Source organism: Osmerus mordax, chromosome 24 (genome assembly GCF_038355195.1).
Source record: "Osmerus mordax isolate fOsmMor3 chromosome 24, fOsmMor3.pri, whole genome shotgun sequence".
Classification (NCBI taxonomy): Eukaryota; Metazoa; Chordata; class Actinopteri; order Osmeriformes; family Osmeridae; genus Osmerus; species Osmerus mordax.
This window is the reverse complement of record NC_090073.1, coordinates 10,771,568-10,783,787: the sequence shown is the minus strand read 5'-3', so window position 1 is coordinate 10,783,787 and position 12,220 is coordinate 10,771,568. Positions and strand designations below refer to the sequence as shown.

The following is a 12,220-nucleotide window of genomic DNA, read 5'->3' as shown; positions in this document are numbered from 1 at the left end:
ACCGAACTGGATCTATCTGAGAGAAGACCTGAAGTATCCACAAGCCCCAAACAACATCCGTCCAGAACCTCCTGCTCAGAAACAACCTCCAAGACCCACCATCACATCCCAGCATGCAACAACTCCAGGTGAGACACTGTGTGGTGATGATTGCTACCTGGAGTAATAGATTGATAGGCATGTGATGGTGTACAGATGATGGGAGGTAAGTGATTCCCACTGATGGACTATAGGCTACATGAGGTGATTGTGTTTGATGTGACTTTGTGAATGAGTTTGGTTTTCCCTTAGACAAGTAATATCCCACATCACATCTCACTGGTGGGTGAGAACTTGCAATTAGTATTTAATTTAAAAGCTTTACATCTTTATAGCATCATCTAAGTCTATCAGATAAAATGAAACCCTCCGGTATTCCAGCCACAGAGCTGAAACCAAACCCTTCTCTCCTCCTCCGGCAGGTCTTTCGGCTGCTCGTGGTCTGCTTGCTGGTCCTGCGCCAGTGCCTGGCTGGGCCCCTGGGGGGCCAGTGTGTAGATGAGGCCTACTGCACCAGCAGCCTGGAGGAGTACCACGCCCAGCTCGTCAGCCTGCCCAACAGCATCAACAAGCGCAGCGTGGCCCCCTGGAGCTATGTGTGAGTAGCTGACTCCCCCGACGGCAGGACACTTCTACGTCGGATAACTAGCTTCCTAACCTCCCCTGTAGACAAAAAAGGGTGAATGCAACATAGTCAAGGAGTGTTGGGAATATTCTTAATTCACCAGCATAGTGCTTTTCACATAATTTATGAGCAGTAGATCAGAAGGTCTCAAAGTCTTTGGCCGATAGCTTTTTTTTCTGAATGTTCAGTAAGTATTCAGCTCAGGTTTCAGTTACAATTTGAAAACGGCAAATCTGTCCCTCACACTTTATGTTTAGAATTTATTTTACGGCCGCATCCTCGGTTATAAAAAAACAAAACTGCCCCACCCACATGTGAAAACAAACTTTGGCCCCTGGTTCAGCTGGAGGAGAATTGGTACCTTGATTTAACCCGTTTCTCTCTCTTTCCAAGGGAGCACATTGACCTGGACAGGGTCCCTCAGGTCATCTATGAGGCTAACTGCCTGACCAGCCACTCCTGCAGGGGTTTAGACAGCAGCCTGGAGACCCTCCCCATCACCCTGAAGATGCCTGTTCTCAGGAAGAACACACGCTGTGCCACCTACTCTCTGGAATATGAGGCCATTAACATCGCCTGTATATGCGCTACTTCTAGACAAAGCTTATTCTAAGAACTGGATATTAAACTGTATATTTTAGTTTCACATTATGTATTCATGGTGATGTTGAGAATGTTATGTTCATATGCTTTGTTAGTTGTTGTGTTGTGTTGCCAATGTCACTTATAAGTATTATGATTTATAATCATGTATCTATGTCAAATTCCTATAATCAATAAATTTCCCACCTCACAGAAAAAAATATTTATGTGTTTTATATGTTCATTGAATACAGATGGATTTAGAACGAGTCCCTTTCAGAAAAGCACAGTGGACAATGAGCTTGGAGTCTACAAAAATCATAGCACTGCCAGATTCTTCTCATAATTGGTGGCCAAGCCGCGAAGCGGCGAAGCCACCTTAAGTGTTTCTACCTTTTCTTCTTCTTATTATTTATTATTATTACACATCTTCTTTTGCCATGGGAGTCTATGGCAGCCCCTAGAACCGTATTGTCAGAAGTTGTCGAACTTGGCACACTCTTTGGGACCAGTCCCCTCATCAATTTCACCAAGTTTCATGTCTCCCATTCCAACCATCTAGCGCCACCAATGGGTCAAAGTTGAAGGTGTGTTTACTCACGTTACTTTTGAACCGAAATAGGCTATGGGAATTCTGCATTTAGCCAGGCGGTACAACATCAGATCATCCGGACATTTCACACTGAGATACGCATGAAAAATCACTGTTTCGTATTTTCCCGCATCTGGTACTTAAACGGTTTGGATAAATACATGGTCTTCAAAGTGAACTAATTTAAACGGCCAAAATGCTCATAATGATAATGGCCGGGTTTCCCAGATTCGTTAAGAAGCTCTTAACGCTAAGAACTTAATAATAATGTTATTGATTGTGTGAACTAGCTGGGTTTGCCGTTTGGTTAGCACAGCAGCGGAAATGATTACATCTGTTTTCCGGTTCGTTTCCTGGGCACTCCGCATAACCAGAGCCTGTTCTCTGGCATAACCCCTTTAGCCTTTAAAATTAGTAAATAGAACATGCAATGCTCACATCAAACCACTTGATGGCGGTATGGATCCTTTATGTAAATGTTTTTTTCTCCAATTTTTTTCATTACATTTCCAAGACCAGTAAATAAAGAGTTTGATTATGTTTCAAAGTCAGGTGTTAAACCCTTACAGTACACAGGACTAATGATAAGAAACTATGACCACAACTCCAAACTAACTCTTGAGACTGTCACATGAATCAACCGACCTGCTCCATCCAGACCTGCTCCATCCAGACCTGCTCCTTACAGACCCGCTCCACCCAGACCTGCTCCATCCAGACCTGCTCCACCCAGACCTGCTCCACCCAGACCTGCTCCATCCAGACCTGCTCCACCCAGACCTGCTCCATCCAGACCTGCTCCATCCAGACCTGCTCCACCCAGACCTGATCCAACCAGACCTGCTCCACCCAGACCTGCTCCATCCAGACCTGCTCCATCCAGACCTGCTCCATCCAGACCTGCTCCATCTACACCTGCTCCTTACAGACCTGCTCCACCCAGACCTGCTCCACCCAGACCTGCTCCATCCAGACCTGCTCCATCCAGACCTGCTCCATCTACACCTGCTCCTTACAGACCTGCTCCACCCAGACCTGCTCCACCCAGACCTGCTCCATCTACACCTGCTCCTTACAGACCGGCTCCATCCAGACCTGCTCCACCCAGACCTGCTCCACCCAGACCTGCTCCATCCAGACCTGCTCCATCCAGACCTGCTCCATCTACACCTGCTCCTTACAGACCTGCTCCACCCAGACCTGCTCCACCCAGACCTGCTCCATCTACACCTGCTCCTTACAGACCTGCTCCACCCAGACCTGCTCCACCCAGACCTGCTCCATCCAGACCTGCTCCAACCAGACCTGCTCCATCCAGACCTGCTCCACCCAGACCTGCTCCACCCAGACCTGCTCCATCCAGACCTGCTCCATCCAGACCTGCTCCACCCAGACCTGCTCCTTACAGACCTGCTCCACCCAGACCTGCTCCACCCAGACCTGATCCACCCAGACATGATCCACCCAGACCTGCTCCTGGAAGCTGCAGCCGGCTGATTCAGCTCCTCCAGGCTGCAGGCCTCAGTCAGACCTGCAGGCTGCAGGGTGTCGGTCGGGTCACGGGGGGTGAGAGGATGGAGGACAGGGATACGTGTGCAGGGGGGCAAAGAAAGGAGGACGGCTCTGTATCTTTTGGGATGGTGATGGGATGGTGACCCACAGGCAGATGGCTGGGGGTTGGGGGGGCGTTGGGGTTGGGAGGGGGGAGAAAGGGGGGGGGGGGGGGTAATAAGACAGATTTCTTTTCCTTCGCTCTCCCTTGAAAGTGGGCAATCAATTAAATGCATCCTAGCCCCCAGCCTGCGGCTGCAGGGTGAATGGGCTGACAGGCTGCAGCAGATGCACGCGTATGCAAATGCATGACTGGGCTGTTTTACGTGCGTAGAAGGGGGGGAGGGGTCCACTGGTATACATGAATTTAAATGGGTAAAATATTAAATGTGTTAAAAGTAAAATACGATTTTGCTCAGAAAGTATGTCCAGCTGACATACTTTCTGAAAGATAGTGAGAACTCCTGAACACAGTCTGAATCACAGTGGATGTATATCACAGTCAGCTGGTGACTCAGAAGGGGGGTGACTCACCACTGAAAAGGCCACCCACCCTCACAGCCTCACAGCCTCACAGCCACACAGCCTCACAGCCTCACAGCCTCACAGCCACACACCCTCACAGCCTCACACCCTCACAGACTCACACCCTCACAGCCTCACAGCCACACAGCCTCACAGCCTCACAGCCTCACAGCCTCACACCCTCACAGCCACACACCCTCACAGCCTCACAGCCACACACCCTTACAGCCGATGAGATCCTATAGATCCTAACTGAGAGAGGAAGAAGGGGAAGAAGCATGGAGATTTCCTCCTCCCCCTGCCCCTCGTCCCCCTGCCCCTCGTCCCCCTGCCCCTCGTCCCCCTGCCCCTCGTCCCCTTGCCCCTCGTCCCCCTGCCCCTCATCCCCCTGCCCCTCCTCCCCCTGCCCCTCCTCCCCCTGCCCCTCGTCCCCCTGCCCCTCCTCCCCCTGCCCCTCCTCCCCCTGCCCCTACACCCCTCGTTGTGATTGGGTAGAACAGCGCTGTGACTCTGTGGACGTGTGGTTGCGCCGTTCTCCCGTTACGCTGCCTTATGAGGTCTGTGGCTGCGTTGCCATGGCAACGTGCTCCAGTTTTTCGCATCGCACCGGATCCATTAGAATGGAACACGACGCACAGCCTTATTGCCCGTGCTCAGATCAAACAGGGATGTTGTTGGCCGAGAGGGGGCTCCCTGGATTATGAGAAGAGACAGGATGAACCTTACAAACATCAGTAGACACAGAAACAAGACTTCGCCATGACAACTGGTAACGTGCACGCGTGGGGCTCACGTGCACTAATCAGTCACGCACAGACCTGAAGGAACTGGCTCCAAGATGGCAGTGTGTGTGGCCAGAGCATCCAGTCATGGGAGGGGTTTGGGCTGACGGGGGGAGTGTAAAGAGATGTCGAAAGATCTGGAACACAGAGGGAGAAACAGAGAGATGGACACAGGGAGAGAAACAGAGAGAAAAAAGGGAGATATAGAGAGGGTGAGAGAGAGAGGGTGAGAGAGGGTGAGAGAGTGAAAGAGAGAGAGAGAGTGAAAGAGAGAGAGAGAGAGAGAGAGAGAGAGAGAGAGAGAGAGAGAGAGAGAGAGAGAGAGAGAGAGAGAGAGAGAGGGTGAAAGAGAGAGCGTGTGAACAAAGCCCTGATTGCTGAGTCACAGCTTTTTCTCCCCCAGCACATCTACTTCTCATCTGTCACAGAGAGGCTCTTCCTCCTCATCACTCCTGCTCACCTCACTCTTCTCCTTCCTCCTTCTCTCCTTCCACACTGCCCTCTCTACTGAGTTACCCCATTCTGTCCTTCATTTCAGTGGCTTCATCTCTCTGTTCCAACTTCTCCACCTTCTTCCACTCTTCCGTTTTCTCCTCCACCCCTCCTTTTGTTCTCTGTCTCATCCTGCGCCTTCTCGTCCTCTGCCTCCTCATTTCCCAACTTTCTCCTCCTCCCTCCCCCTCTTCACCCTGTATCTCCATCCTCCTCTACTCTCCTTCCTCCACCTCTTCCTTCTTCTCCTCCAGTCCACCTCTAGTTCTCCTCAACCCAGTGTTTCCTGAAGAATATGGTTCTATATATCGTTAGAGTTAGAAAGTTCTTCAGACTAGCTGTGGGAATTCCACCGCCAAAGTATGGATTGTAGCACTGAGCTGTTAGAAAGGTCAGTGAGGGTCCAGAAACATGGCCCCTGAAAGGAAACTGAAAACAACCCTTGGAAAGACCAACATCTTTCAAAATGTTATTTTTCTATTCCTACGAGGGACTCGAAAAGTGTGTTCCAGATGAGTTTAGTTAATTGTCTGGTCAGTCTTCAATCAGTCTTTGTCAGATTGTCTGTCAGTTTTCTCAAACTCTTGTTTGTTTACTACCCATTCCCCATCTGTCCTTAAATCACTTGTTTCTGACCCGTTTTCCTTCTCACCATTTCAACCATCTTTTCTGTTCTCTCTGTTTACGTTTTTATCTGATTGAGCTGGAAACTGTTCTCTCTCTCAGAAGAGTACAAACATCACAGAGACTTCCACACTGAACAGGGTAGGAGTCCGACGAGGTCATAGCTATTGGAGGACCACAACAGCCCCCCATTCCCTCATTGGAATATTGATTAGATTTGATGAGGGTAGCTTCATGCATCCCTTTATCCCTCACCACACACACCTCACCCCTGACCCCTGGCAACCCCCTCCCCCTCTCCTCTCTTCCTCTGTGTGGATGGAAACCACCCCCCCCTCCCACCCTGCCTTCTCTTTTCCGAGTTCCAACCTAGAATTCCAGAGTTGTTTGAACAGAGTCCTCTCGCCATTGCGATTGGTGCTCTTTGACCTTTCCACTCATGGTGAGGAGGTATGTGGACAGTGAGGGTGGAATTCCTCTGAAGTTCCAAGCTGTGTACATTCTCTTTTTCAGGAGACCAGCAGGAACAGACACGTAAACACGCTCACACATTCATTACATATACTCACAAGCAAACACACACATCAATGAATACAATATGGAAGTTTAACACGCATAAAAGCTATCATGCTAACATACGAAAACCAATACCGATTTTTTTGGTGACATGCCGACTTAAGTACATCACCTCACATGGCAACACAACATGTTTGTTTATTCTTTCTCCGGAACCCAATCTATGAACACAAATCTGTTAAATTCCTTTCAAATGTATTTTTTTGCAAAACTTCCCACCTTCCCAAACATTCCATGTAGAGGAGACAATGTCCTGTAGAGGACACAGTGTCCTGTACAGGAGACAGTGTCCTCTAAAGGAGACAGTGTCCTGTACAGGAGACAGTGTCCTGTAGAGGAGACATTACAAACAGCATTTCAGGAAAAACAAGAGATGGAAAGAGACTGCAGTTACATAGAACAATATCTTATAATTGTCAGTTATCTTTATCTCTAAAATAACACTGTCCAAAGTCACTTGTAAATCCTTTTAAATTAAGAATGAAACCACATTTAACCAAAAAGTACCTATTTTCATAGTTCTGATTCAATGTGACTAAAGAAAAAAAGGTTGAATGATTTAACAAAAAACTGATGATGTACTTTTCCAAAATGTTTGAATCAACATCATTCTGCCTAAACCATTTGTGATAATTAATTACTTAAGAAAGCAAGGCCTTTAACATTTTGAGTTACAAAGCTATAAATAAAAATAGAGGTCATTTGTAACATGTTTTCATGAGTTGTATTTTATATTATTCCACGAGAAAACAGAAAATGAACTTATTGATTATCTTTAGAATCTGGTTATTCCATCTAAATATTTAGAAGAGATCCAGATAATTTATTTGATGATGGCAGTTTGTTATTTTCCAGTAAAACTTTGCCATACAAATCTCAAAAAGCAAATGTGGTGTTTTTGACATTAATAATGTTCCTTGCTCGCTTTTTTTTTATTGGTTTTATTTCCTCTAGACAATAACATATTGGTATTTCCTCGAGACAATCTGAAACAATAACATTCCTATTTAATAGCCTACTTAATACCCTCAATAATTTATCAAAACGTAGCTATTCATAACATAAGTATATTTGTAAAGGCAACAATTCAATAATTTTGTAGGCCATAAAAATAAATGAAAATTATTGTTAAGATATATTTGAAAGGTACAAACATCATAACTTGCATGCTGTTTTCCAAAACAGTCAAACCACAATACTAACAAAATTGTTATCAGTAATTCCTCAATATTTTGGAATTCGTTAAAGACAATTTACATTTAAATATTAATAATAAAATGAATTCCCTATGACAACAACATTTGATATTTTTTCGATTTCATGTCTTTAGTGTAGTATAAATACTGAACAGGCTACATACAACAGTACAACCACTCTTCAGGTGAATTTCATGCTAATATTACGGTAAGATGTTGGTCAATATAGCCTCATCATACAAGCCTGTATAGTCAATTGTCCAAAAATAATTAACCCTAAAATATCTTGTTTGAGGTTACAGAATTCACTTATTTACTTCTTTGATTATGTCAAAAAGCCTTGTCCACCAACAGAAATAAGAGATCTATCGTAAATCATCAAAAAGTATATGACGAAACGTTCTTGTCTTAAGGCGGAAAAGGGAGTACCAAAATAGTAGTTAAGCAGCTACGGTGGGACCAGTCAGGAAACAGAATCCGGAGGCTACAAATGTAGTCACGCCCCTTGGAATGCGAGTACAACGCCTCTTCGCGGAAGATATAGGCCTCCATTTGTGGCTGCCTTCAAAAACTCATGCAGATATGCGCGGTGAAAAGGAGAGAAGAGGGGAGGGGACTCTCAGCCAAATACGTTTCCTCATTCTACCCCCTCGGCTGGCAAATGATCTAAAGTAAACATTGTTATTAAAAAAATACGTAACCATTCCTCATTCAATTAATCGAAATACCTGCCGGTTGTATCTGTGTATGTTTCTGCATACACGAAAGAGCTAAATAATTGTTTAGTTATAAGTAAACTCCACTCAGATTGCATTTAGTTAATCTTCATATTGCATTCGATTTAGGCAACTGTGTTTACTAGCATAGTTTAGGATAACTCTGTAACTGGTAAGAAAATAGGTTGAAACAAGGACTTAAAAACAAACAAATGGTTGCAAATAATGTCAGTCAGGAGTTTCAGAGGTGCTGGGTCACATCAAAGCAAAAAACTATTCATGGAAAACATGCCCCGAGTCCAGCACGTCCCTGAATGTAAAAGGAGAATATATCGATATCTGAAGGAATCAATTCAGATGTCAGCTTTGTCATAGTTTGGACAACACCAAAATAGAAAACCAAAAATGGCAGATTTCTAAATGACTCAAAAATGAATTCGTTTGTTTGTAAAGGAATAAGTGTGTTTCCAGAAAGCCACCCTGGGTGTTTATAGCAGGTTCTCATTTGACCTCTGACATCATGGAAAGGGCGGGGCTTGAGGAGGATGTGATGATGTAACCAAGAAAACTTGTTTGGGAGATGGTGAGGCACTAGGAGCAGGTTACTGCACTGGTCTAGGTTCAGTTTTAGGTGAATTTCACAGTATTGTTTTCAGTGTTTCACATATTTATTTGCTGTCGGCAGTTGGGGAGGTTAATCTGATGCTTGATCTGACATCCTAAAACCAAGTTGTACCTGGAGCTGAGGGAGCTGCAGGCTGAGCTCAGGATGAGGCTGCTAGGGGGGGTAGAAGATCTCCCCTCAGACAGGAACAAGGTTAACGGTTGAAAAGGAGACAAAACAAGCTTAATAGTTTGTTTTGTTCTTTGTTTGTGTTTCATAAAGTTTTACATTTAAAATGTTCTTCGTTTAGCAGATGCCTTTATCCAAATGAGGTATTAATAGAAAAGTTTAAATGATTTGTAAAATCACAGAAAATCTGATTGAAAACAAATTTCACAGTGATCTACAATTAAAACAAACAACCACAGAAGAATATTCAATTTACATAAATGCAATATCGTTATGACATAGCACACCAATGTGAAACTATAGCACAACCTCTTTTTGACATCTCACAGGAAGACATTGGCAGTGTGATGTCAGTGTTATGCCAAGGAATACCACTATGACATCACAAATAACCAACATGACACCAAAACTGAGCTGGCAGCCAGGAATCGTGCCACCTTCTATAGTCATCACAGACAAGCATTGTGACATCACATTGGACAGTACCATTATGATTTCACGATCACCCCCACTGACAAACAAGGTAAACCATAATGCCATTATGAAACACATTATTGCAACCCTGCATATGAATGTAGGCATGTTTTGATTGAAATATTATGGAATATTAGGACACTGTAAATTAAGTGCAATTGACGCAAATTATATTACTAGTATACAAGGAGGAAATATCAACGTAATACATGTAATTGTTTTGTGTTTTTCACAACAAAAATTAATAAAGGCATTTTGAAGTTTATACTATCACAAAAGGCTGCTTATAAGCAAGTATACCAGTAGCTTTAGTTGGAAGGCTGGATTTCAGGTATGCTCCATTCAAATACACACTCTCTCTCCCTCTCTTTCCCACTTTTTCTCTCTCACTCTCTCGCTCCCCCTCTCTGTCTCTCCCCCCCCCCTCCCTCTCTCTCTCTGGCGCCACGTTGCCCAGGGTAACCTGAGCCACCCAGCATTCCACACCGTGACATCTGGGTATTCTACGGTTGCTGACCCCTTGGGGGTCAAAGGTCATTTTTGGGAGGAGGAGAGTGAGGGCTAGTTTGGGGGAGGAGGGCCTTCTCTAGGGAAGAAGGGTACAAAGACACGAGGGTAACTGGAGGGGGGAGGGAAGAGGAGGGGGAGGGAGGGGGGGTGACGTAATTATTTTAGAATCGACTCAGTTTCTTTCTTTGTGTTACAGTATTGTGTGAAGAGCAGGCTGATGATGCTAGCAGAGTTGAGATAGGGGGAGGAAGAGGAGGAAGCAAAAGGAAAGGTTTGTGTGTGTGAATATGTATGTATGTGTGTGTGTATATAGCACACACCTCCTATGCATGTGTACAAAACAAACATGTGTACAAAACACCTCAGCTTTTTAGTGATTGGTCAGATTTACAGAAATGTATGTCATCTATAAGGCAAGAGTATTTCTACCACGTCAAACCGTCCTCAGATAAAGAGTTGTATCCGGTTTCTGACTCATTTTATTTCCTGACAATAACATACTTGGAGACCCTTCAGATAGTGTTAGTATGTGTGTCTATAGGATGTGTGTCTATAGGACGTGTGTCTATAGGATGTGTGTCTATAGGATGTGTGTCTATAGGACGTGTGTCTATAGGATGTGTGTCTATAGGACGTGTGTCTATAGGACGTGTGTCTATAGGACGTGTGTCTATAGTACGTGTGTCTATAGGATGTGTGTTTATAGGATGTGTGTCTATAGGATGTGTGTGTGTGCTTTATACCTTCCTGTGGGTCAGTTCACTGCTGTTTACAGTGTGGCTTGCACACCTATTATAGGCCGTGTAAACAAGGGCTTAATGCATCATAAAACTAACAGAAATTAAGACTTTAGGGGTCACTCATGTGTGAGTCTTAAACCCAACATGGGGGAGAGTGTTAGTGTGGAAGTGTGTCTGTGCACATGTGTGTGTCTGACTGTGTGTGTGTGTGTGTGTGTCTGTGCACATGTGTGTGTCTGACTGTGTGTGTGTGTCTGTGCACACGTCTGCCAGAGGTGTGTCACATGTTAGCATGCGGCTGGTCAGGTGACCGGCGTGGGGGCAAAGGAAAGACCAAAAGCATTTCATCAGCATTCTTTCGATTCTCATTGGTTTAAAGGAACAGTTTGACAAGTTGACACCTGATTGACACGTTGATGCCAACATTGTTGATTTTTACACTAAGAGAGACTCGTTCAGAGCTTGTAGGACAGGTTTGTTTCAAAACTAACAACACACAACTACAAATACAGATGGGCCTACATATGACAGTCTGCGCCTCAAACAGGAGTAATGCTTGTGAATTCAAAATCCTCAGCTGAATAGAAATGCATGTATCTGAGGTGAAACACCCCCTGGGAGCAGGTGGGACTCAGCCTGGGCTGTGAGCCAGGACGAGACCCCAGGACGAGACCCCAGGACGAGACCCCAAGACGAGACCCCAGGACGAGACCCCAGGACGAGACCCCAGGACGAGACCCCAGGACGAGACCCCAGGACGAGACCCCAGGACGAGACCCCAGGACGAGACCCCAGGAACAGACCCCAGGACGAGACCCCAGGAACAGACCCCAGGACGAGACCCCAGGACGAGACCCTAGGACGAGACCCCAGGACGAGACCCCAGGACGAGACCCTAGGACGAGACCCCAGGACGAGACCCCAGGACGAGACCCCAGGACGAGACCCCAGGAACAGACCCCAGGACGAGACCCCAGGACGAGACCCCAGGCCTCCTGACAGCCGGGCCATGGCTCACGTACAGTCTGAACAGGGACCACAGAATGGATGGCTGTCTGTGTGATGGACAGTTGGTTTACTTTGCTTAGCCTTCCAAAGATTTTCTAACCACAGTTATTCATATTACTCTTAGCTAACAACTGAGAATACAAAAACACCTCCAGTGTAATCACATTGCAAATAAACTAAAATAAATCTATCACTGATTAACTGCAAATGTATTCATGCTGTGTATAAATAGTTGTTGCTGATATAATAATTTTTCAAAAACATGTATTTGTTATTTCATTTTTCAGAGTTTCTATTCGGTTGTTTTTTGTTATTAATGAGCTGTTACCTAATACAGACACCCCAAATCATTTAATTCATAACTTCCTGCAGCGTCATGCAGTGAGGAAGTGACA

The 12,220-nt window shown here is 45.3% G+C and overlaps 2 protein-coding genes across 2 annotated transcripts; both read left to right on the top strand.

Annotated features, from left to right (window-relative positions):
* The first annotated feature begins 113 nt into the window (after positions 1-113).
* Positions 114-1,277, top strand: LOC136933142 (interleukin-17F-like). Its single transcript, XM_067228523.1, has 3 exons — positions 114-128; positions 462-637; positions 1,058-1,277. Exons 1-3 carry the CDS (start codon positions 114-116, stop codon positions 1,275-1,277), a joined length of 411 nt encoding a protein of 136 aa, XP_067084624.1.
* A 1,012-nt stretch (positions 1,278-2,289) lies between these two features.
* On the top strand, positions 2,290-3,282 carry LOC136933141 (keratin-associated protein 4-6-like). Its single transcript, XM_067228522.1, has 2 exons — positions 2,290-2,295; positions 2,692-3,282. Exons 1-2 carry the CDS (start codon positions 2,290-2,292, stop codon positions 3,280-3,282), a joined length of 597 nt encoding a protein of 198 aa, XP_067084623.1.
* Positions 3,283-12,220: the final 8,938 nt, after the last annotated feature.